General features: G+C 37.0%; 1 protein-coding gene across 2 annotated transcripts in view; it reads left to right on the top strand.

The window, feature by feature from the left end:
- The first annotated feature begins 15,893 nt into the window (after window positions 1–15,893).
- UBE2U (ubiquitin conjugating enzyme E2 U) overlaps window positions 15,894–27,614 on the top strand; it is a 75,119-nt gene continuing 63,398 nt past the window's right edge. Inside the window, exons 1-4 of one of the 2 annotated variants that reach the window (XM_074265745.1) lie at window positions 15,894–16,751; window positions 24,580–24,661; window positions 26,452–26,544; window positions 27,208–27,305. In XM_074265745.1, the coding sequence (XP_074121846.1) occupies window positions 16,686–16,751; window positions 24,580–24,661; window positions 26,452–26,544; window positions 27,208–27,305 (339 nt within the window). In that variant the 5' untranslated portion in view covers window positions 15,894–16,685. The remainder of the gene's footprint in view (window positions 16,752–24,579; window positions 24,662–26,451; window positions 26,545–27,207; window positions 27,306–27,614) is intronic. The other variant, XM_074265746.1, reaches the window with a different exon arrangement.

Below are 27,614 nucleotides of genomic sequence, written 5' to 3'. Positions count from 1 at the left end.
CCTGGATGGAGACAGCCCGAGAGCCAGAGCCCAAGAGCCCTAGCAATGGCTCTTCTCCCCAGGCTGTTGGTCTTCCTTCTGGCTCAGGCCATAGTCATCTTGGGTGGAAGAGTTGGCCCATTTCTCAACTACTACTGACAAATAGGTAAGTTCAGGAAGGTTGCCTAGGCCTAGGAAACAGGGCTTCTTAAACTTTTCCTACTGGCAGTCCCTTTTTCACCTGACAAATTTTTGCATGTCCCAGAAGATAGATATATGATAGAGAAACACAAATCAAACATTTACTGCCAATAAATCATAATTTCCCAACCCCCATACTCAGTTATGAGATGCCACATGGGATCCTCACAGTTTAAGAAGCTTTCTTCCTGCTTCTAAGCCAGCCCCCAAAGCCATCTTCCCAGGAAGTTGCCCTCCGCAGCCACAGCTACTGAAGACCCAGAAACAAAAGCTCTCCTTAGCACCATCAAAGAGTTCAGCCTCAGAAGCGGATATGATTTTATCAGTGGAAATGATATTAAAAAAGATATTATCATCTGCTTTGCTGCGCCACCCCCCTTTCCATTTGATGTGCATCTGAAATCTTTTAAATGTGTCATTTTCCTTGTTTGAACATGAAGTCCTTGGATGTATGGATTGTTTCATTGTTTTTATTTTTAGTTCTAACATTTAGCACAGAACTTTGCATATATTAAATGCTTAAAAGCTTTTTCATTCCTTTGATCATTTTATATCCCTTCACTAAGGCCCTCCTGTTACTCCCCCATTTGGGGGGAATCCACTCCATGTAATAAAGGATTTTTAAAAGACAAAGAAAAAATGGACTTCAGCAAAAATCAATGTGCATCCACCAAATCTGATGGCGGACGTGATGCTCTGTCCACATGGTCCCATATCTCAGCTTTGAAGGGGGAGGGACAATTTGTCCCTCACCTCTTCTCTAGGGCCAAGCTTGGCCAGGATAATTAGAAGATGTTTGATTTGTTGTACTTGGGACTCTTTCCATTCATATTGTGGCTTCCAGGTTCTGTTCATCAGTTCCTCTCTGTCCTCTACATATTTATCACACTTACTTACAGTTCAGTATTTCTCCATTGCATTGATGCAATTTATCCATCGCCCAATCGGCAAACACCTACTTTGTTGTCAGCTCTTTCTACTAAAAAAAGTCTGCTCTGAATATTTTATTCTCAATTGGTTTTTTGTTCGGTCTTCATGATGATTTAGACTTAGCAGTTTCCACCCTGTTTTCAAGAAAAAGTAAAAAAAAGTAAAAAGGAAAAAAAAAAAACAGATGATATTCATTCAATAAACATTTATTAAGCATCACCGTTCCAGACACTGAAGATCTAGAGACATAATGAATATCTGCCTTTATTTTCAAAGAGCAAGGAGAGGAGGTAGAGAGGTCAGTGACCAGGACAAGAAAAATGTTCTTCTCAATTCACTAGACCCACGTTGAAAACAACATTTATCTTAACGGTCATTCACCTCTTATTGTTTGTAAAGCACTGTCCTTAAGAGAGAAGACAGAAAAAGCGATTTTAGGAACTCCCAAATGGGCAGCCTGAATTCTCCAGTGGTATCCTCTGAGATCAAGCAGGAGAAAGAGAGGAAGGCAACAGAACTTTGAGTAGAGCCCATTTGGGAAACTTACGGGAAGATATGGACAATAGTCACAGAAGATAGTCAGGTATAAGTGTGGGTTTGAATCTGCATTGAAGGAAGGAATTCCTGAATCAGTGATATCACAGACCCGTATGAGTATTTGAATGAACCCATTTTACAGATGATTTTAGGATGTGGAAGTGGAAGACTTAGAGATCTTCTGCTCCAACCCCTAATTATTCAGATGAGGAAAATGCAGAGAATTGATAGATTTGTCCAAAATCACACAAATAGTTAATTGCAGAGCCAGAATTTGAACCTAGAATTTTTTGAACTTCCAATATCCTTAAAGGAAAAGGAGATTTTATGTATTGAACTGGATCAACAGAATGGTCAGATCTTCAGCTGTGACCGACTCCTCCTCTCTTATTCCCAGCCCATAGAAAATTGGAAAGTAAAAGAATTCCATCTACTCATTTATAAGGGTTGATCAATGTCACCCTGGCTTTACACCTTATAGTCAGAGTGATCTGGGTAAGATACTTCCCTTCTCTGGGTCTCATTTTCTTCAACTGTGAAATCAGGGGATGAGCCCTGAGATCCTTTTGGCTCTAAATCTTCCATCCTATAAGCTTTCAAAATGGTGAACATTAGCGTGGTGCTTAGATGGCACCTTCCTAAGGAGAGTATGGGCATGCTATGGATAATTACCTTCATAGAACTGAAAAACATCCCCTGGAGCAATTCACCAGCCCTACATCAGGGTGAGAACATTTTAAATCTCACTGGGTATGAGCTGATTCATTGGCTTGAGCTGGTTTGGATCAATTGGGGGTGAATTTATTGACGAATATTTGATAGGGGTTGAAGTCCCTTTAAGATTCCTTTCTAATTGCCCAACCCAGGCTGATTTGATTCACAAATCCTGGTCAAAGGCACCCTTTGAATATCCAGGCCCAGCCCCCACCCACAGCCCTCACCTGATCTGAGTAACTGAAAAGCCCGCCGAGAACTTAGGGGTACCGCCCATCTAAAAAAGGTGAGCCGGAATGCCCTCATTGCAGGAGCCCTCCCAGCCAACACATGGTATTCTTCCAGCCATGTAAGAGTTTCTGCCCACCCAGCGGCCACTTTTAGCCCTGGCGTCTTTCTAACTGAACTTTACTTCCAAATTTCTACAATAAACCTTTTATTTATCAATCTAGGTTTTCAGGCCTGTAAATTCATTTTACAGGGGACACTGAGCCCCATGGGATTATCTTGTTATTTATGCGAGGAGAAATGGGGCTCCCCCTTTACTTTCGCTCATTATATTGACAAGTTCATTCATGAATTGAAGCCATATCTTTGGATTGAGCCAATTAAAAGGGGCGTACAGTGATGGTTCTTTTTAATGAAGATTTTAGGAGATCTAAGATAGAAAATAGTAGAACTGAGAAGAACTAAGATCTTAGGACAGTGTATGACCTGAATGGGGACACAGTGGGGAAGGTTCTGCATGAATTTTTTCTTGATCTTTAATGACTATAATTTTTTTGAAAGGATTTGATTTGGTAAAGGAAAAACTCCACCTTAAAGGCACTCCTCCTCCAAAAAGGTTCCTCCCAAGCATATGTCAAATCACATAAGATTCTTTGAAAGATGTAACAACAGGCATAACAGTGTTTGATGACTGATTATTAATAGCAGGCAACACATAAGACAGGCAGACATATGTTTGCCAAATGTGTTTGCCACTGTCATGGAAGAGATCCAGCACAGAGTACAAATTGAAGAGGATTCTCTATAGATGATTAGGTCCTCCAGATGCTCCTGTTTGCAGATGACATTGTGGTGATCACACCGAGTCAAACCTCTTAATAGTCACTCAGAAGGAAAAAGAATTGACCTGACTATTCACACAATAAAAACCAAGTGGATGAAGAATATCCATTATCTGAATCATGTATTTGGATGGACAGCCTGTAATATTAGTTAACTGGTACATATATCTTGGGCAAATTCCACAAATGGACAATGAATTAAATAATAAATACTTAATACTTAACTACTTAATACTTAATACTTAAATACTTAATACTTAATAATAAATACTTAATACTTAAATACTTAAATACTTAATACTTAATAATAAATACTTAATACTTAAAAGTTAAAAAACTTAAATAAAATCCTAAAATAAAAAAAAGGAAAATGGATTCCATTGTTTGGAGAAAGTGTAATGCAACTATGTTTCTCCCTGAAACAAAAATTCATAGTTTAATAACAATATTCTTTGAGAAAAGGTATATGGTTGCTGATCTGCAATTCATCTGTAGCATCCTGGAGACTTGCTGGGGGACTTGGGAACCTAAGTGACTTCTCCACTGTCACACCTGTATCAAAGGTAAGAATTAAATCTAGGTCTTCTTGTCTTTAAGTGTAGCTCTCTCTTCTCTCTGCCTAGGATGCCTCTTTTTACTTATTCAGATATTAAAGACAGCTGTTATATCCCTTTCAACTCTTCTTCTCAAAGAAATACAACCATAGCTTTCATCTGACCTTCATATGGCACAATATTAAGACCCTTACACCCGTCTAATTACTCTTTCCTGGTTCCTCTCCCATTTGGAAGGAGAGAGAACATTGATCCTCCCCAAATCTGGTGCTTGGAACATAATATCAAACTCTGGCCACAGTCCAATCATCAGGTCAGTGGAACATTTGCCTCCCATGATCAATCACTGTTCCTCTTAATAAGGTGATATTTATGGTTACAGAAGTTTTCTTCATTACCAGGTTGTGTGTAATGTTAACTAGTTGGAGCTTGCAAGCCATTAAAATCTTTAATTCTTCTGGCATGTGAGTTGCTATCTAGCTACAATTCCCCCATCTTGTGCTTGTGAAAGTGATATTTTTACAGAATAAGTATAGACTTTATGTTTTGTCTCTCATATTTCATCCTTTAAGACTTGGCCCCATTATTCTAATCTGTTCGGCTCTTTATGGATCCTGATATTTAGCTTTTGGTGTGTGTCCCAGAGCATTTTAATGAAGTCTATTGATCCCTTCTCAAGATAATGTTTGTAAGGAAATGCATAAGATTATAATGGAAACCAATTATATTGAAACACAATTATTTTTAAAAATTAATCCTATGGATTCAGATTAAGAACCTATATTGGTATCTTTCCCAACATTTTAAAATTCAAATTTGATAAGCATTGTTTCTATATTTCTATATAATTCATTGGAAAAGCTAGGGAAAAGATTTCTTAGCTTAGTGACACTGAACAAGTCATTTAACTTTACCTTAGTTTCCTTATCTGCCAAATGAGCCAGAGAAGGAAATGGCCAATCACCCCAGTAATATGTTAAATACTATGAATATAAAAGCTAAAAAATAAAATAACCCCTGCTCTCAAGGAACTTACATTCAACTAGAGGAAAAATAACTAGAGGTAAATATGAATATCCTCAAATGGACTGGTGATTTATCGTAACATCAATGTGGATGCAGCTCCCAGCCCACCTTTGCTTTCTTATCCTGTGTAACTTCTGTTCCACATCCTCTCCTCCGTTTGTCATGAAGGGTCCACACAAATGCTGAGGCCTTTCTAGTTTCTTCTTGCACTCTCAAGGGAACAGTAGAGCATACGGACAGTCCTTTGATCATCCCACACTTTAAATGTATGACCAACTCATTTTCCTTTGACTATAAATTTCTTTGATGGTTTTTCTTCTTTGTGCCTTACTCCTTGTCTATTGCAGCTTATGCTATATCTCTTCATTGCCATCTGAGTAGCATCCCCTTTTAATTTTCATTAGATTCTTCTCTTTCTTGCCTTGTAGCCATCCCACACAACAAGTAGATTATTCAGATTAAAAAAGATGAATTTACGGTTCAGGAAGAAGTTGGAGAGCATTAAAATAGACCAAAGGGAAATCACCACATTTTCCTCTTCCTATTTACTTTCTTCTCCCATTCGTTTTCCATTTGCAGTGCTTATCAAAGGTGTGTGCGTGCGTGTGTGTGTGTACATGTCTGTGTCTGTGTGTCTGCTTCTGTTTGTGTCCCTGTGTACATATATATCTATACACAGATACAGACAGGCAGAGAGAGGACAGATATCTGAAAGAGACATATGTAATGCATACATACTTATATTTATATACACATACCCACATATATACATAGATATGTGAGAGAGATATTTATATAGATAGATTATCCATCTACCTGTATGCCATTTTTAAACAACAGATATTCTTTATGTATTTGATTTTTTTCATTTTTTTTATTTTAATAATTTTTTTATTATATATTTTTTATAATATTATCCCTTGTATTCATTTTTCCAAATTATCCCCCCCTCTCTATTCCCTCCCCCCCGATGACAGGCAATCCCATACATTTTACATGTGTTACAATATAACCTAGATACATATGTATTTGATTTTTTATTCTGTTTAAATATAATGGCTAAACTCTTTTGAAGAGTCGTACATCTCATTCAGAAGACTCTTTAGGGATTAATGCATGCATCCCAGTGTCATCCACAAACAGAAATATTGGATTTCACCATGTATTAGCAGTTCTTTCCAATCTCGACTCTTCACTGGAATTCCTCCATGAAATCAGTGAACATCCACAACAAACAAATGTTTCCCCATTTTAAGATTTCATGATACAGTGACCGGAAGGTCATCCAACACTGCCAGCTCAGTTGCTAGGTCTTTCAAGGAATCTTGCATAATTTGGATGCGTGAATAGGAGACACTTTGTTGGAAGAGAAAGTCTTATAGTAAAATTCTGTTGTACTAAGCAAATGGTTTTTTACATAGTAAAACAATAAACGTGTTGTATTCTTTGCATCTTTTAGACCATTGTAACATAGCTAAGATGGCTTGTATTAAATGGCTTTTAATATGGCTTGTTTCCTTACCAATACACTCATCAAGGATACCCTGAATGCTTGTGTAAATTTACTTTCATAATTGTGTGTGTGTGTATGTGTGTGTGTGTGTGTGTGTATGTGTGCAAATGAGAAAATAAGCATATAAGTTTGCAATTGTTAAAGTTCTCTTGGTTTCCATATATTTGGCGTAAATAAGGCTTGAGATTTTTTCCTTCAAAGCTTACGTATGTTTTCTCCTTGAGATATCATGGGAATAGAACGTTCAGTGTCCTTACAATTATGCTACCTCCAGCACAGATGTGTACTCTGGGTCTAATCCAGCTGCTTTTCCATCTTTATTCTACTTAGTGCCATTTTTATTACTCCAGTCAGGACATTCAGATTTGGAATTTTAGAGGCCAGGTCTGGCTGTTTGCTATCCAGGATGCTGAGAGGAATTTACAGTAAAAATCTTGGCAGATCTTTTCTTTCTTATTCTTCTTGTCATCCCTCCAGTTCTTTAAATGCCCACAGAATGACTTTGCTTAGTTATATCTCTCTCCGGGTTTTCTTTATATATGTTCCATTATATTTTCCTGGTTTATGAAGCCATGGTGCTCATAATTTTCAACCACAAAAATATTCCATGTTCCTATAAGATTTTACAAAGTTTATGGTCTACACCTGTGTCTCTCTGCTTGGCAAGTGAATCAAAATTGGAAGATGGAAACATTTGATGTTTTTTTCATCCTCTTTATGTGAAAATTGACTTGCTAAGATAAAAGTGTATGAAGTTTAGTAATAGATGTCTGTCCTTTCTTTGGTCCTTCTCCAGTTTTCATGACTAATAACATAGTTAAACAGATCAAGTTGGAATTGTTTTAATTTATACTATATCTTTTTTATTTGTATTTTTTCTTCTAGCTCCCTACTAATTTCAATCTTTTCACTAACTAGTTGATGGTCTGATTGTTCACAGACAGCTGATTTAGGAATGACTTACATACAGTAGTAATCAGTCATTTCCTGGGATAAAATATGAACAGTTTTATTTTTGTGATGTCATGTCTAACCCCCCTCCTCAATTCTACACAAAGCTTTTATATTTCCTCCATTTTTGCACCTCTGTTTCTCATTCCTGATCCCCATTTTCCACCATATACTTCCCATTCTCCTTTTTGCTCTCACCCTTGCTTTGAAGTCGGTGAGTATTAAAGTCTGTGATGATTTCATTTGAGGGGCTTATAGTATCCTCTGTCGAATTTCTCTACATCTCCATCCTCCACCATGGCTTTTGTTCCATGGTTCACAATTATTTTCATGATGTTTGCAAAAGAGCTCTACAATGAATGTCTTGAGGAATTAGATTTCTTATTTTTTTGGATAGATAACCTCCACAACTCTTTTATTTGTCCTTCCAAAGACTTGCCCTCCCAAACCATATTAGCCTTGAATCTTTCCTATTTCTTGATATCTGGAGCCGCACTTTCCCACCCAGACCTTCAAACATCTTGTTCCAAGTCCCTGGAGCAGTTAATCTATTGAAGTTTTCGAGCTTCTGCTGTGAGACTGAGCTGCCCCATTCATTCACTGATGAATGAATGCAAACTCACCCAATCCACTTCATGGAATAAATCTCAGACTCTTCTCTTTGCATCTAACTAATATATCTGGTCTGGGAATGCTTTCCTGCCTCATCTTCACTTCCTGGCTTCCTTCAAGTCTCAGCTAAAATCCCATCTTCTGTAGGAAGCCTTTCCTAACCCTCTTAATTTTAGTATTTTCACTTGGTTAATTAGGAGATTTTTTTCTTTCTTATTTACCTGGTATGTAGTTTATTTGTTTGTTTGTGTGTGTGTGTGTATGTATGTGTCTGTGTGTACATAAACATACACATATATACATATGTGTGCAAATATAAATATATGTACATATATAAATATATTTTTATTTTTATTCATTTATTTAACTTTTATTCAATCAATCAATTAACTGATTAATTAAATACATTTATATATTGCTCGCTGTCTTCTTCATTACAGAATGAGCTTTTCCAGAGCAGGATTGCCTTTTGTTTAGCACAGTTCCAGGCCCACAGATGGCCTTTAATAATGCTTAATAACTTACTGATTTTCACCAAATGACTTTATGCCTTGTAGCACCCATCCCCTCATCCCTTTGCATTCCCTGCTCTAGACATAAAAAATACATCAATGATATCCTTATGTCTGAGAAAGTTGTGTTAGTTGGTTGCCTTATATTGATTAGCTCATCTGTCCTGTGACCATTCCCTTCCTCTCCTATAGAGTTATTTTATGTTTTGGAGTAGTGGGGATTCTTTGGAGGCAGGAACAAACATGATCTCATTTCTTTTTCATAACCATCTTGTCCAATTGCTGCAGTTATTATCTTTACAGATGGGGAAACTGAGGCAGAGATGCCGTGACTCAATCAGGTAAGTATCTAAGGCTGAATTTGAACCTAATTTTTTCTGATTTCAGATCCAATGCTCTATCCATTGTACCATTTAGCTAATCCAATTAGTTGGAATACATTTGTGTTTTAGAAGAAGAGCTGGAATGTATATACTTCTTTAAAATTTGCATTGCACTTTAAAAATATGATCTCATTTGATCTTCACAACAAACCTGTTATTATGATTCCTATTTGACAGTTGGGGAAACTGAGACAGAAAGTGAAAAAAGGCACAAGTAATAAGTGTCTGGGACTGGGTTTGATTTGAGGTCTTCCTGACTCTGGCATTCCATCTGGTGAGTTCCCAGTTATATATTTGTACATCCAATGCTTAGCACAGGACCGAGAATGTAATAATTGCTTGATAAATGGTTTTATTCATTTGTTTATTTATTCATCCTTTTAATTTTGCTTAGAGGATTTAACCTTAGTTGCATGAAGTATTTCTTTTAATATTGTGATAACTGTGTCTCAAAATAATTGGTTTTCTTTATAGTCTTGTGAATTATATTTTGTTAACTTAAACATTATTCTGAGAAAGAATCCCCAACATAAAACAGGGTAAGAAACTCTGATGATGAAAAAATATTTCTCCTCATCCAAATTACTTTACAGGAATAGGGGTCTACAGGCATGGGGCATTATATGTATTTTCAGATTTTTTTTGCAATAACATCAATGTTGCTGATTTTTTTCTTTTCTTTTTATAGCTTTTTATTTACAAGATATATGCATGGGTAATTTTTCAGCATTGACAATTGCAAAACCTTTTGTTCCAACTTTTCCCCTCCTTCCCCTCACCCCTTCCCCCAGATGGCAGGTTGACCAATCATGTTAAATATGTTGCACTATAAGTTAAATACAATATATGTATACAAGATATTTTCTTATCTTCCAATCTTAGCACCTAGAACAGTGAGTACCATGTCTAATGTTAGATGCTGATTCTTTTCTTAAATTTCTCATTTTCTTTTAAAAATGTATTGATCATATGAGATAGCTCTCTGATAAGGGTAATGGAGAACTTTGGGACAAATTTAGGTGATATAAAATTAGAAATATCAAAAATATTTATTGTTAATGAAAGAATCACTAATTTTTTTACTCCATTTATAACTACTGTGTCAATAATACAAGGAATAATCTAAAAATTGTCCCAGAGGGCTACATGAGGGGAAAATAGAAATACAAAAAAATCCACTTATCACTACCTTAAGGAGATCCTTTGTGGAAGAAACATAGGAATGTTATTGCCAAATTTTGAAATCCCTAGATCAAAGAGAAAAGTTTCCAGAAACAAGAAAAAACCAATTTCAATATGCTGGAGGTACAATTATAATTGTACAGGACTTATCAGCAGCCACAATAAAAGACTACTGGTCCTAGAATCATACATATACATATATATATATATATATATATATATATATATATATATATATATCAGCAATCAAAAGAACTGAGCCTGAGGCCAAAAATATCATATACAGCAAAATTTTCTTTAATATTGAATGAAAAAAAAACATTCACCAAACTTGCAGATTTCTAGGACTTTCTTTCAACCAAACTGGAAATCAATAGAAAATTTGACATATAAAATCCAATATCAAAAATCAACTTCAAGGAACTTAACATGGATAAATTGTTTATGTTTTTTACATGGAAATTTTTACCATATATTTAAGATTAACACTAGCTATTGGGTAGCTCAAAAGAAAGACTGGAGCAGAGTTGAATATGACCTGACTCTAAAAAGAAAAACCACTTAGGAAAAGGTAAAATAGTAATTGTCTTATACAAATATGGTGCAGAGGAAGAACAGATACAGAAGTCTTAGAGGGAGGAGGAAGGGTCATAGTTCTGAAAATCGACTTATATGAGGAATGGGTTAAATAGGTAACATTACATATACCAGAATGGTATGTCACCCTCCAAAATCTACAAAGAAACAATGGGGAAGGAATGGGGGAGGGGAAGCAAAAGGGATAAGGGAAGAAGACAAGTGAGTTATCTATGGGTGGGGGAAGGTTAAGTAATAGCAAGGCAAGTCAAGGAGCAGAGGTAAAGCAGAAGAGTTAGCAGGGTTAGGAAAGAAGAGATATACACAGGAGTAGAATTTATTAGAAAATAAAAGTGTGGCTAGTATTAATTGATCTTTAAAGATTCAATGAAGAGAGAAATCTACATTATATATCAGCCATACTAATATTGTTTTAGATGCATGTTTACATATAGGTAAATGCATATGTGTATACATGTCTCAGTATATGTAGATATGTATGCATGTTGCTCTGTGTATGTATGTAGATATATGGATATGTGTGTGGTCTGTGGGTAGGTATATATGTGTGTATATGTATATATGTCAGGGACAGAAGTGTGTATACATGTGTGTATGTATATATCTATATATTTATATAACATATATCCATGTTTGCAATAGTCTGCTTAGAGGAAGTGGGGGAAGACTAAAAAGGGAAAAAAGAATAAAGTAAAAAAGTGCACAGTAAAGAACAAAAGAAGTAAAGAAAAGAATGACACTCATGAATATAATTTTTTCTAATATATATGCATATATATGCATATTTATATATATTTTTTTGAACTGGTGATTTATTGTTAGTCAACAAGCACTTATCAAGATCTTCCTCTATGCCAGACACTGTGCTAATAATAAGAGAAGGCAAAAAACCACAGCCCTTCATAATTTTATGGGAGAGACAACATATAAATAACTAATTTCATACAAATGAAGAGTTCCTAGAAGGAAGTCGGAGAGGGAAGACACTGGCACATAATGGGAATTGGGAAAGACCTCCTGCAGAAAGTGAAATTGGAGTAAAGTGTCGAAAAAAGTTAAAGAATCCTGAAGACAGAAGTGAGAATACAACATTCAAGGCATGTGGGATGGTTAATACAAATACATGCAGTTAAAAGATGGAACAATATACTGAAAGGCATAGCAAATAGTATGTTTCTGTTTTCCAGTGTTAACATGTCATGATCAATTATCTTTTATTGATAATGCCATAAATGACAGAAAAGCAAGAGGAACAAAACATTTAAAAGGAACTCAAAAGGAATAAAAATACTAATAGTGTTTCATATGTAGTCTGGCAATATAACGCCATCTCTTACTTCCTCTACTACTTTCTTGCTTACAATGATAAAAGCCCTGAATTCGACTGTTGCCTTGAAAGTGATTTAGTTCCAAGATTATTCTCTGCAAAGAATTTTCTGTGATACAACCAACAAAGTACTGCATTTGTAGGCCTTTCTTTGAGTCTCAAGCATGCTTTAGTCTCACAAAACTTTTTTTCACAATGTGATTTGTTATATTCAAATTTTAGAAAAAATATTCATTTAGGCATTTTTACTTTAAAAATTATTTTTAATACTCTTTTCTTTTAAATTGAGTTCCAAATTCTCTTCGTATGCCCACTCCCACCCACTGAGAAGAGAAGAAAAATTATATCAATTATATATATGAAATCATGAAAAACATATTTCCACATTATCTATATTGCCAAAAAAGAAAAAAAAACAAGAAATCAGGAAAATTATACTTCAATTTACAGTTCATTGGTTCTCTCACTGGAGGTGGGTAGCATTTTTTCATCATGAGGCTTTTGGAATTGCCTTGAATCATTACATTGATCAAAGTAGCCAAATCTTTCCCAGGTGATCATTATTACACTATTGCTGTTACTGTGCACAACGATCTTTTGATTCTTCTCTTTCAATTTGCATCATTTTATATAGATTTTTCCATGTTTTTTCTTCTTCTGAGAATACTTCTCTTGTCATTTCTTATTATCATAATAATATTCCATCACAATTATACAAGTTGTTCGGCCATTCCCCAATTAATGGGCATCTCCACAATTTCCAACTTTTTGCCACCTCAAAGAGATCTGCCATAATTTTTTTTTTGTACATATAGGCTCTTTTCCCTTTTCTTGGTCTCTTTGGATTATAAACCTAGTAGCATTGTCGGATCAAAGAATATGCACAACTCTTAAGGTATAGTTCCAAATTTTTCTCCAGAGTGATTGGACCAATTCACTACCTCAACACCAGTTTATCTGTGTACATATTTTTCCTCACCCTCTTCAGCATTCATCATTTCTGATCGATATGAGATGGTATCTCAAAGCTATATTAATATTCATTTCTTTAATCATTAGTATCTTAGAGCATTTTTCATATGATGATAGATATCTTTGAGTTCTTCTGTTGAAAATTGCCTATTCATAGCCTTTGACCATTATAAATTGGGGAATGGTTCTGCATGCCCTCCAGATAATTCCTCACTCAATGTTGTAGAACTCTCCTGCAGACCTCCTAAATTAGGGGGCAGCTAGGTGGCGCAGTGGATAGAGCACCGGCCTTGAATTCAGGAGGATCAGAGTTCAAATCTGAACTCAGACACTTAACATTTCCTAGCTGTGTGACCCTGGGCAAGTCACTTAACCCCAGCCTCAGGAAAAACAACAACAACAAAAAACCACAAAAACAAAACAAACAAACAGACCTCCTAAATTGTCTTAGATGGGAAAAATGTCTCACCCTGACCTTTTGTTGGCACTGTGGCTCCACAATTTGATTTTAAGTTATTTTAAAGTTTTGTTTTTGTTTTTTGAGGTGGATATTAGGACAGTTCAGTTGGATTCCAGGCTATACTCTGCCTTTTTTCCATATAGATTTTGCACATGTTATTTGCTTCATAAATGATTGCTATGGAGGGGGGGTATATCTAGAAACACACCCGCACACAGACATACACACAGATATCATAGTGAGGGGATAGTCACTATTAAAGAAAATGAGGCAGGGCTAGTTTGAATAGTTACATTGTCATTGGGATATAAAGCTGGATTGATTAAAAGCAACAGTGTCAAACTAACTTCCCTTTTGGAACCCACCTACTTATGGAATGTTTCCAAGTGCCTGGAACTGTTGAGTAAAAGAATCATTCTCAGAATTTTGTAAAAATCATGGTTGCTAGAGTGGGAAAGGCAGTTCAGTCCCTTCATTTCACTGTGACAAAGCTAATTGATTTATACACAAAGAAGAGAAGGAATGGGAGGAATGTAGGGTTAGGGAAAGAGAACTGGATCTGGAGGGACTAAATGAAAAAATGTAGAATATGAAGCAACCTCAGTGATTATGGAAATACAATTCCCTCATGTTAAAAAACTCCAGAGTGTGTGAATGACTTGCCACAGAGCTAGTCAGAAGTGGCCATGGGATTTGGTTCCCATTCCCTTGACTCCATATGTAATCAATCAGCAAACATTTATTGAATGAAAGATGGTCTTCCTCCCCTTTACCCCAACTCACTTCCATAATAACAATTGTATCTGAATTCTGTTTTTGCTATTTCCTATCAATCTAGATAGGACAGATAGATAGATAGATAGATAGATAGATAGATAGATAGATAGATAGATAGATAGATAGATAGATAGATGATGGATGGGTGGATGGATAGATAGAAAGACAGGTGGGCAGATGGATGGATAGATAAATAGATAGATAGCTTGGCTATTTTCATTTTTCTCCTCTATTAAATAGTGGACCTCCATAGTCTCTAAGCTCTCCTCCTGATCTCTGATCTCCTAAATCTTTATAGCCTGTGCTGTTGGGTGTCTTCTTTATTCTAGCATTCTAAGAACCCTTCCTTGCTTTTATTCCTTCCATGTTCTTTATTCTATCTCTATAAGGACCCTTCTTTCTCTGCCATTATTTATGGCCTATGCTAGCTAACATTTGATGTGATGAAGGGACTCCCTGCTCCATCCTTCTATGTTTCTAAGTTCCCTTTTACTTCTGATATCCTGTGCTAGACATTCCTCTCCATCACTCCCTTCTTGCACTACTGTTCTATGTTCCTTGTTCCTGCATGCTATACATCAAGAATCCCTTCCAGCTCTTATCTTCTCCCTTGTTTTTAGAACTTGTGGTGTTGGGTGCCTTCCTGCACCTTTATTCGTCTATGTTCCTTATTCTACCACTCAAAGGACATTTCCTGCATTCACCTTTTTTTTCTTCTGTGTTCCTTATTCTGTCACTACAAGGAGCCTTCCTGCATCTTTATTCTTTTGTGTTCTTTATTCTGTCACTACAAGGAGCCTTCCTGCATCTTTATTCTTCTATGCTCCTTATTCTATCACTCTAAGGATCTTTCCTGTGCCTTAATTCCTTCTGTGTTCCTTATTCTATCACTCCAAGGATCCTTCCTGTGTCTTTATTCCTTCTGGGTTCCTTATTCTAGCTCTCTAAGGACTCTTCCTGCACCTTTATTCTTCTATGCTCCTTATTCCATCATTGTAAGGATCCTTCCTGTGCCTTAATTCCTTCTATGCTCCTTATTCAATCACTCGAAGGATCCTTCTTACACCTTTATTCCTACATTTTCCTTATTCTATCACTCCAAGGAGCCTTCCTGCACCTTTGTTGCTTCTGTGCCCCTTATTCTATCCCTCTAAGGACCCTTTCTGCTCTGCCTTCATCCATGTCCTTTGTGGTGAAAGGCCTTCCCTCTGCACCCTTCTATGTTTCTGTTTCCCTTTATCTCTGCTATCCCCTGCTAGACGTCACTCCTTCTTGTGTTACTGTTCTACGTTCCCTTCCAGCTCTAACTTGTTTCAAGATTTTGCATCCTCCGTTCCTTATTCTATCATCCCGTGTTCCTTAGGTTCTCACCTTTAACTTAACGTTCTATATTCCTTGTTCTAGAGCCAGCTCGGACATTCTCTTATTCTAAAGCCTGGGAGCTTGGGTTCTCTGTTTCGCCAGCCTCTCCCTCTTGTCCTAACTGGCACTGAAGGGTTCCCAGCTGCCTTCCTCCTCCTGCGTTCTACCTTCTTAACTGAAATATTTGGATTTCTAAGAACATTTCCAATGCTCTCTTGTCCTGAGACTTGGGCTCAATGGGTTGGAGCTCCGAACCACTGAGTCGGACCGTTGGGGTCTGGCTCATATAGAAAAAGGGGGGCTCCAGGGATGCCCAAGGGCCCCAGCTCTAGATCCACGGTCCGAGCACGCTGAGTCCTCAGCCCCTGACTCTCCCTTGCCGGGAGCTCCCGGATGATGCTCGGCGCCCTCCGGTAGTCGGGACACCGGCCTCTCTGCAGAGTAGGATAATCCCCGCCTTTTCATAGCGGGTCCGTTGGATGACTGGCTCGGAACTGGAACCGCCCGCCTTCTCCCTTGGCTGATTGGAGAAGGCGGAGGTTTCTCGTCCCTCCCCCCGGTGGTTGCCAGGGTAACCATTTCCCCAGAGCAACGACCACAACACCAATCTAAGGTGGTCCCACAAGCCCTCCATCCATCCCCGCTCTCCATCATCTTCCTCTGACCTGAGTCTGTCCACAGCAGGCGCATACACCTGGGGCTCCCTCCCCGCGGTCCCGTGGGCGGGCTCACCCCGAATGAGGCTCTGCAGCTCCTTGGACACCCCCCTCTGCCCTGGCCTGAGAGGCGACGCAGCCCAACCGCCGCGAGAGCCCATCGCCAGCAAGGTGTTTGCTCTCCCAAGCACCCTTGGGCCACCCATCCTCAGCCCGGGAGCAGCCCGGGACCGAGGCCTTCCTCCCCTTGGAAAGAGTGGGGAGGCCCTCGGGGGACGGCTCGGGGAAGCGCTGGCAGGACATCCGCCCTTGAGCCAATTTGGGAGCAAGCTCGTGGGGGGCTCGGCGCCCGCACCCCTGCAGCCCCATCATGCATTGCAGGTCTTACTATTTGCTGGAGAAAGAATATATGGAGCTTCAAGAACAAGAGCTATTCGTGAGTAGGAGGGATGGGGATGGGAGGGCAAAGGGGGGGCCGTGGGGCTGGGGGCCGGCCGTTTGTGCTGCTCAGTTTTGTTTTGTAAATCTTGCTCTTTTCTCTCTGGCCTTTGCAGTACAATGGAATGATCCCAGGACTAAGAGCTAGAAGTCCTGGGTTCAAATTTTGGAAGCACGACTGGCTTCTTGTGTAAACTGAGGCAAGTCACTTAAACTTTCTGGGCTTCCCTTGCCTTATCTTTAAAATGAGATTGAGGGGCGGCTAGGTGGCGCAGTGGATAGAGCACCAGCCTTGAAGTCAGGAGGACCTGAGTTCAAATTTGGTCTCAGACACTCAGACAAGTCCTAGCTGTGTGACCCTGGGCAAGTCACTTAACACTAGCCTCAGCAAAAAAAAAAAAAAAAAAAAAAAAAGAGAGAGAGAGAGAGAGAGAGAGAGAGAGAGAGAGAGAGAGAGAGAGAGAGAGAGAGAGAGAGAGAGAGAGAGAGAGAGATATTGATTGATTGAAGTGGACGTGCCTTCCAGCTTGAAATTGACTCTGAGTATGGTCTTAAAAGCCCAAATGACAAAGATGGCTTGGAAATGTCCAGCCATGGAATGGACTGCCACAGGAGGTAGTGAGCTTCCCATCCCTGCAGGGTAGAGAACTCTTCTACAGATCCTGATTTTGAGATTTGGAGGGGACTTTATAGGCTATCTACATTGGATTAAAAAAAAAAAAAACATGAAAGAAGGTACTTTGTAAACTGGAACTCACTATATGAACAGGAACTATTCTTAGTGTTATTATCTTGTAACCCAACTTCCTTATTTGAGAATCGAAGAAACTGAGGTACAGGGGGTTGTTGTTTTAGAAGAGACCAATGATGATTATGAATCAAATGTATGACCTCTAATATCCTTTCTAATGCTAACATTCTTATGCTTTTCTAAAAAGTTCTTAATTTATTTTGGACCAGATTTGTGATTTTTTGGTGTTGGAACTGCTAATAAACAAATTTCTGTTTCCAAAGCAAAAAAGTACCTGTTTTGTAATCTATAATTTTAGAGGGTAGTCCAGGGAAGAAAGGACCCAGAGTCACACAGCTAATATAAATCAGAGGTGAGAATTGAATCCAGGTCTTCCTTCATTCAAGACTGGACTTCTCTCCACTGAATCTGCTACTTTTCAGATGTTAAAGTCTTATCTGAATGCATTCTGTTATATTCTTATATTCTTCGTCTCAATAATAGCACCTAGATTAAATGCCACTTAATAGTTTTATAGACCTTGACTCCATTGAACCTAAAAGTCACCAATTGCTAAGCTAGGTAAATAATGATCACTTGCAGGTCTCAAATAAGAGTTCCTTTGATATTCTTTACTTTTTGCTCTTCCAGATGAATTTTTGTTTTTTCTTTCTAATTCCATGAAATTTTTTTGGCAATTTGATTGCTATGACACTGAAAAAGAAGATCGAGTTAGGCAGAATTATCATTTTTATTATATTAGTTCAGCCTACCCATGAGCAATTGATATTTTTTAGATCTGAGTTTATTTGTGTGAGAAGTGTTTTGTAATTGTGTTCATATAGTTTTTGGTTTTGTCTCTTCAGGTAGACTCCCAAGTATTTTATTTTGTCTACAATAATTTTAAATGGAATTTCTCTATCTCTTGCTGATGGACTTTGTCAGTAATATATAGAAATACTGATGATTTGCATAGATTTATTTTATATCTTACAACTTTGTTAAAGTTGTTAATTATTTCAATCAGGTTTTTGGATGATTTTCTGGGATTCTTTAAGTATAACATTATATCATCTACAACGATTGATAGTTTTATTTCCTCATTGCCTATTCTAATTCTTTTAATTTCATTTTCTTTACTTATTGTTAAAGCCAACACTGTTGAATAATAGTGATAATGGGTATCCTTATTTCATCCCTGATCTTACTGGGAATGTATCCAGCTTCTCTCCATTACAAATAATGCTTGCTGTTGGTTTTAGATAGATAGATACTGCTTATTATTTTAAGGAAAGCTCCTTTTATCCTATGCTTTCTAGTGTTTTTAATAGGACAGAATGCTGTATTTTGTCAAAAGCATTTTCTGCATCTATGAAGATTATCATATGATTTCTCCTGGTTTTGTTATTGATATGGTCAATTATGAGAATAGCTTTCCTGATTTGAACCAGCCCTGTATTCCTGGTATAAATCCCATTTGGTCAAATCCTGATGATAAGTTTCTATAATCACTTTGCTAATATTTTAGCAAATGGATTTGCTTGAATGAAATTGTGCATTGTTTCTGTGATTTGTTAATTGACCCACTCTTTTTTATAATTAGATTACTTAATTTCCAATAAGTTTTTAGTCTTTCTTCCTCTGACTCTTTATTGAATATAATTTTATTTCATTGTGGTCTGAAAAGAAAACACTATTTCTGCCTTTCTGCATTTGATTGTGAAGTTTTTATATCCTAATACATGGTCAGTTTTTTGTGAAGGTGCCATGTACTGCTGAGGAAATAGGTGTATTCCTTTCTGCCCTATTTAATTTTTTTTCCAGAGGTCTATTATATCTACATTTTCTAGGATTTTATTAATCTCCTTTGTTTCTTGTTTCTTTTGTGTTTAGATTTGTCTGATTCTGAAACGGAAAACTTGAGGTGCCCCACTAAGATAGTCTTGCTGTCTATTTCTTCCTATAAGTGGCTTAAAATCTTCTCTAGGAATTTGGCTGCTCTAACATTTGGTGCATACACATTTATATTGTTATTACTTCATTGTTAACAGTGCTCCTTTTCCAGATCTACTTTCTTCCCTTACCTCTTTTAATAAGCTTTATTTTAATTTTTGCTTTATCTGATTTCAGAATTGCTACTTCTGCTTATTTTGCTTTAGCTAAAGCATAATAAATTCTGTTGCAGTCTTTTACCTTTATTCTGCATGTGTCTTTCTGTGTCAGATGATATTAGAATGATTTTTGTCTGGAAGCTTGCAGTATTTTTTCCTTGAGGTTATAATTCTGGCTTTTCACAACAATGTTTCTTGGGGTTTTCCTTCTCTTAACGATTGATGGATTTTTTCAATGAGTATTTCCCTTTTTGTTTCTAGAATATTGGGGCAATTTTGCTTAATGAACTCTTGAGGAATGTTATCCAGGCTTTTTTTCTGGTCATGGCTTTCAGGTAAGCCAATCATTTTTAAATTGTCTCTTTTGGATCTATTTTTCAGGTTGGCTGTTTTTCCAATGAAGTATTTCACATTTTCTTCCATTTTTTTATTTTTTAAAAAAGTTTGACAGATTCTTGCTATCTCAAAGAATCATTAGCTTTCATTTACTATATTCTAGTTTTTAATGTGTGATTTTCTTCAGTTAGCCTATATATTTCTTTTTCCGTTTGGTTAATTCTACTTTTGAAAGTGTTTTCTTCAGACAATTGTTTCCTTCCTTTTCCAAGCTGTTGACTCCCTCATGCACACCTCTCACTTCCTTTCTCATTTTTTCTTCTACCTCTCTTATTTGCCTTTTAAAATCTTTTATGAGCAGTTCCAGAAAGCCTCTTTGAGCTTGAGAAGAATTCATATCACTCTTTGAGGTTTCTTCTGTGCACATTTTGCCCTCATCTGAGTTTGTATTTTGGTCTGCCTTGTCACCATAGTAGCTTTCTATGGTCAAAGTTCTTTTCTGTTTCTTCAAAATTTCTTTCCTTTTCTTTTGCCATTTCCTTTTTTACTTTTATGGTTGGACTGTGATCCTGAGGTAAAGGTGTTGTTACCCAAGGCTCCTGTGCAGCTCTGAGCCTTGGCTTCGAACACAATGGCCCCTTGTATTTGCAGAGAATAGCTTTGCCTGCTCTTTTCAGGAAACAGCCTTATGAGCTAGAATTGGAAACTGTCCCACTGATTTGCTCTTCTGTTGAGCCAGCACTGAGGGTCTTAGTCGCTAATTTACTGTGATTAAAACCTTCACATTGGCTTTCTGAGAGTCTTATCTGAGCTGGGCTGAACATCCTTTTCCCCTCAGTGAATGATCTTTTTTTTTTTTTTTTTTTTCTGAAAATGTTTTTCTTTTTTCTTTTTTTTTTTTCTTTATTAAAGCTTTTTATTCTTCAAAATACATGCATGGATAATTCTTCAACATTAACCCTTGCAAAACCTTGTGTTCCAGTTTCCCCTTTCCTCCACCCCCTCCCCTAGATGGCAAATAGTCCAATATATGTTAAACATGGTAGAAATATATGTTAAATCCCATAAATGCACACATAATTATTTTTAATTATTTTAATTATTTTAATTTTTATTAAAGCTTTTTATTTACAAAACATATGCATGGGTAATTTTTCAACATTGACCCTTGCAAAACTTTCTGTTTCAAATCTTTCCTTCCTCCCCACTCCCTCCCCAGATGGCAGGTAGTCCAATATATGTTAAATCCAATATACACATACATATTTATACAGTTATCTTGTTGCACAAGAAAAATCAGATCAAGAAGGAAAAAATGTGGAAAAAATAAAAATGCAAACAACAACAAAAAAGAGTGAAAATGCTTTTGTCTCAATTCCCACAGTTCTCTCTCGGGATGTAGATGGCTTTCTTCATCACACGACCATTGGAACTGGTCTGAATCATCTCATTGTTGAAGAGAGCCACGTCCATCATAATTGATCATCATATAAACTTCTTGTTGCCATGTACAATGATCTCCCGGTTCTGCTCACCTCACTTAGCATCAGTTCTTGTCTCTTCAGGCCACTGAGGGACCTTTCTTGAAGTTTTTCCAGTCTAGCTTGAGCTGGAGAGTGGTTTTATCCAGCCAGACTCTGTTCAGAGGTTTGGTTTAATGTGATTTTTGAGAGAAATTGGAAGAGCTCAAGCAATTTCCTGGCTTCACTTACCATCTTGGCTCTACCCCCAGAAACAACCAATAATTTTTAAATTATCTCTCCTGGGTCTATTTTCTAGGACAGTTGTTTTTCCAATGAGATATTTCACATTTTTTTTCTATTTTCCATTTTTTTATTTTGCTTTATTGTATCTTAATTTCTCATAGTCATTAGTTTCCATTTGTGCAATTATATTTTTAAGGAATTATTTTCCTCAGTGAGCTTTTGTACCTCCTTTCCAAATAGCCAACTTTGCTTTTTTAAAACATTCTTCTCACTACTTTTTTTGTATTTCCTTTTTGCACCTCAATTCTTTCCTTACTTTTTCCTCTATCTCTCTTACTTGGTTTTCAAAATTCCTTTTGAGCTCATCTGTGGCCTGAACCCAATTCTTATTTTTCTCAGAGGCTTTGAATGTAGAAGTTATGACTTTGTTATCTTCTGAATGTGTTTTGATCCTCCCTCTCACCATAATAACTTTCAATGGTCAGAAACATTTTTTTAAATTTTTTACTCATTTCCCTAGCCTATTACTCTGCTTTTAAGTCTTTGTTAAATTAGAGCTCTATTTCCAGGGTTGAGGATTCATTGTCCAAAGATTTAGGGATTTCTGTGTAGCTATTTTCAGAAATCCTCCTAGAAATGTGGTTATAAGGTGACCACAAGCTCACCACAGTCCTTTCTGCTCTGGAGTTGTTAGATGTGTCCCTGCCTCATTCAACCTATAAGATCTGGTGTGATTCACCACTCCATTGCCGCAGACCCTTTCCACTGACCTTCCAAGTCTTCCCTAGTGTTACCGAGTTGAGGTATGCAGAAGCATCCACCACTGGTGCTGATTCAGAGGTCCCACCTTAGTGATGCTGAGGTCCTGGCTAGACCTGGGGTCAGACCTACCCTGGGATTTTACCCTGTAGTCCCACTCTGGTTCTTCAGACTTTTTCTGCAGACCGTCTAGGCTTTCCTTGGTGTCTCTGGCCTAAGAAGTATGGAACCCTCCAGTATTGCTACTGCCCTACATTCTGCACTGGGACAGTATGCTGGACTCCACCATGGTGCAACAAACCTCCTCTGCTGAGCTTCTAAGGTGGCTTCAGCTGGAAAATGTTCTATTTTGTCTTTTGGAGTGTTCTGATGCTCTAACATTTATTTATAGAATCATTATTCTTTTTTAATTAAGTTTTTATTTTCAAAACACATGCATAGATAATTTTCAGCATTCATCCTTGCAAAACCTTCTGTTCCAAATTTTCCCCTCCTTTTCCCCACCCCCTTCCTTAGATAATGACTAATCCAATATAGATTATTCATGTGCAATTCTTCTATACATATTTCCACAAATATCATACTGCACAAGAAAAATCAGAACAAAAAGGAAAAAAAAATGAGAAAAACCAAAAGCAAGCAAACAACAACAAAAAAGAGTGAAAATATTTTGTTGTGGTCTACGCTCAGTTCCCACAGTCCTCTCTCTGGGTATAGATGGCTCTCTTCAGCACAAGATCATTGGAATTCACCTGACTCAAGTCATTGTTAAAAAGAGTCACATCCATCAGAATTGATCATCATATAATCTTGCTGTTGCCATGTCCAATGATCTCCTGGTTCTGCTCAACATGTAAGTATCCCCAAGTCTCTTTGAAATTATCCTGCTGATCATTTCTTAAATAACAATAATATTCCATAACATTCATATACCATAACTTATTTAGCCACTCCCCTACTGATGGGCATCCAGTTTCCAGTTTCTTGCCACCACAAAAAGGACAACATTTTGTGCATGTGGATCCCTTTCCCTCCTTATTGCTCTTAGAGAGTCATTATTTAAAGAAATTTGGAGCAGTTTGGGGGAAGAGTTCCTATCTTTACTCCACCATAGTTATTTCATTAGAAATAAAGGCTTTAGTCCACCTGCGCCTTTTCCCTTTCTGAATCCATCTTCCTATGTACATAGTATGGGCTAGATGCTGGGAATACTCAAATTTTCCAATGGGTCTTGGATCTCATGAGTTATGGATTTCCGTTCAAAGATGCACATTGCAGCCATCCATGTTTGTTCATCCTTTGTGACTTCTATCTATGTCCTTCCAAACTCAGAAGAAGTGGTCCAACCAACCTTCTCCTTCATCAAAAGAGCACCAGTGGAGAAGGTTGGCTTTCTACTTGGTATTCCTTGCTGTTGCCAGTGACTCATGCACTGGGAATACAAAGACAAAATCAAAACTGACCTTGTCCCCTGGAAACTTAAAATCTAACCTGGAAATATATGAATAAAAATGTAGTATGGTACAGGAGGAAAATGCTGATTTTGGAATCCCAGTCTGTGTTTGAATCCCAACTCCACCAGTTATAATCTGTGCATCTTTGGATACATAACCTACCCTATCTGGGGTTCAACTTATTCACCTATAAGATGAGGGGGATAAATTAGATGATCTCAAAGGTCCTTTTCAGCTCTAGATGTAAGAATAACAATGATAACATATAAACAGCGAGCGTTTGAGATGATATTTGAAAAGTGCTTAGCACAGTACCTGACCCATACATAAGCTCTATATAAATGTTAGCTATTACTATTACTACTACTATGTTGATTATAATGGTGATGATATTCACAAAACTTTGGGATTAATAATAAAAATAATAGTATTCTGTAGTGCCTTAAGTTTTGCAAAGCTTTTGGCATATATTATCTCATTTGAGCTTTATCATAATTTTTTGAGGTAAGTGCTATTATTATCAGTATTTTATAAATGAAGAAACTGAGGGAAACAGTACTGAAGTGACCTTTCTAGAATCACACTACTAGCAAGTTGATTTTTGCCACAAACCAAAAATCTTGAACATAAACATATATCAGACATAAATCAGGGCAAATCATTATTCATCATTTTCACATTTAAACATTTGTAGGTTTTTCTGATTGCTTATTATTTTTTCTTTTTGAAGGGCATAACTGTGACTCCACTAACTGATGATTTACTCAAATGGATAGCTGAAATTGAAGGTCTGAAGCATACAGATTGGGAAGGTTTGTGATTTGCTATTAAGAAACGAGCATGCCTTTTAAGTTTTATTTTAAAAGCACATTTTGTTGCTTGTTTTGGTTTTTATGTTAAAAACATTTCAACTCTTTCCCACACATTGGAAAACTGAGCAAGAAAGTCAGAGGTATCTGATTGGTGTGGTGCTCAGCATTCTGTCCTAAGAGTCTCTGCAATGTGTCTCTGCAATGAGGGGTTGGGGATGGGGAGAGGTCCATAGGCTTTACCTGTTCATTCAATGACTTTGCAGTTTCTCAGAATTTCACTTCCTTTTAGTGATGTTGTCTATTTCTGTTATCAGTGTGTATATTGGTTCTATTAGGTCTGTATCACTTCATACAAATCTTTTTGAGTTTCTCTGAATTTCTCATATCTGCATTTCTCTGCATGATAATGTTCCATTTCATTCATATGCCACAGATTTCTTTTTTTAGTCATTCTTTGAGAGGCACTTATTCTCCTCCTCCCCCACCCCATTTCCTAACACAAAGAACTTAACTACAGATATTTTGGTATAGGTTGGTCCTTTGTTTCTATCCTTGACGCCTTCAGAGATAGATCTAGGGATAGCATTTGGTCCACTTATATGGACAATTTCATCAGTTTTTGTATATAATTCCAAATTGATAGCTGGAACAATTAGATCACTCCATACTTCTGTCAACAGTATGTTAATGGGACACGTTTTCTTAAACATTTATTGTGAGCAGCACCCCTCCATGGGCACCTGAGGGAGGAACAATGTCTAGGTAAGACCAAGTCTCGGTCCTCTTGGAGCAGACTATGTAGCTATGCTTCTATGTATGCAGAACAGGATATACACAAATTACCCCAAATCCCAAGTAAATTATAAATGATGTTTGATAATATAATAATATCATCGAAATATTAAATTGCATAATAAAAAGCATGCTGTAAAATTAGAGAATACCATAATACTTCAAAGCATCTATTATATCCTCACCTAAGAATGAAAAGGATAATGTATAGCCATGCCTTACTATCCTGCTTCCCTTTTGGGTGCCTCCTCATCATGGTGGGTGATTTCCATTTTACATCTTGATAGAGCATGAGTAATGACAGAGCAGAAGATCTGTCCAAAGGATGGCCATCCTTTGCTCTTGCTATATAATTAGCTTCCCCCCTTCTTGTCAAGTATTATTTCTCTGATTACATTTATCAAAGATTTTTCCCCAGAATTTTCAGATGTCACGAAGAAAATCTAGATGTTTTCCAATAAAACACTCATGTCATTTGAACACAATTTAGATCTTGGAGATGTCTTGTTTTTACTCATTACATTTTTAAAAAAATTACATAACTATAACTCACATCTAAGAAAAAAACATACTTTTTAGCCATCTTCGTGAACAAAATTCCATGAAATTGTTGATTTTCTTTTATAGTTAAAGATTTTTATTTTTTTAAATTGTCAACTTTTTTCTTTTGGACTATGAATTTAATCATCAACAAACAATTGTTTCAATATACAATGGAGGACAAAAAAAGTATTATACAAAAAGAGATAACATTTTATTATGTGCTTGTTTTTCTAGGCAGATGTTAAGCTGAAGCCATTTGTAACAAAATTATATCGCTTATTTCCCTCCTTCTGGGCCTTTTGTCCTTTCCTTCTGGGTATTTTGGGGACTATTTTCTCATGAAAGATCCACAAAGGGAATGGTGGGAGGACAGAGTCATTATACTCTTTATTGGAGAAACTCCATTTTATAATTAAGTAGTTATGGATGGCGTAACTTTTGTTTCTTTATCCCAGGATTTACATTCCCTTTGATCCTGCAGTTTTCAGTGAAGTACAACAGTGTCCCTCCAGTTGTGACATTTAGTTGTATTCCCTTCCACCCAAATGGTAAGATGCAGATGAGTGAGTATCAAGCAAATCCTCTGCCCTTGACACTGTGACAAGGGAACAATTTACTGGTTGTCTTTACAAGTCCCTCCCTTATATACTACACTAAGTCAAGTCCTTAGCAACTCTCATCTAAATTGTTGCCACAGCCTCCTACTGGTTTCTTCATTGCAAAATTTCAGTTAACTTTCCAGACAAAGTGATTGTCTCTGTGAAAATCCCATTGGGGCACTTTCTTACTCCACCAACTAATTTAAAGAGTTCTTTCTTATGTCTGGCTTCAGACTCTTTGATTTTTAAAGTTTTTGCCAATTTCATCTTCAATTTCAGCGTTCTTTACTCCCCTACATTGGATGGCCCAGTCAGAATGGCCTTTGGCCATCTCCCACCCCTTCGTCATTGTGCTGCTTCCCTCTGCCTCCCAGAATATCTCTTTTTTTTCCAGGCACAAAGAGCCCTTCCTGATCCCCCAGCAGTTCCCTCACTACTTTTATATGGAACATATATATGATCCTCTGTGTATGTTTCTCCTTAAACAACCTGGAAGCTGCTTGAGAGAAGCAATTATTTTTGCATCTGTAGCACGTAGCATCTGGCACAAAGTAGATATTTAAGAAATGCATTTTTAGTGATTGTTGGTATGTTGTTTTTTTCCCCAAACAGTTGACCCCATATCTGGCCGACCATGTATAGACTTTCTAGATAATCCTGATCTTTGGGATAAGAACTATACACTAACTAGCATCTTGCTTTCTATTCAGGTAAGAAAAGTCTAATATAATTTTTCCTTTAATATTTGAAATTTTCATCTCACTTATTACTTAAAGTATCAAAAATATGATATTGAAGTCATTTATAAAAACCCTATGGTGAAACCACAAAGTTGGGCTTTGAGTTCATATGGGACAAATTGGGAAGAGGAAGCAATCTGCCACTGTGAGGATATTGCTGGACAAGCATAGATAGCATCTTCCCATCATCATCCATGCTATAAGGACCTCTGAAAAGACTCATAGAGGGCTAGAATTGGAAGGAGATTCTGTTGATTCTAGTTTTTAGTTCCTGCCATA

The sequence above is a fragment of the Sminthopsis crassicaudata genome, chromosome 4 (genome assembly GCF_048593235.1).
Source record: "Sminthopsis crassicaudata isolate SCR6 chromosome 4, ASM4859323v1, whole genome shotgun sequence".
Classification (NCBI taxonomy): Eukaryota; Metazoa; Chordata; class Mammalia; order Dasyuromorphia; family Dasyuridae; genus Sminthopsis; species Sminthopsis crassicaudata.
The sequence above is the reverse complement of the archived record's forward strand: the minus strand, read 5'-3'. Positions and strand labels throughout refer to the sequence as shown.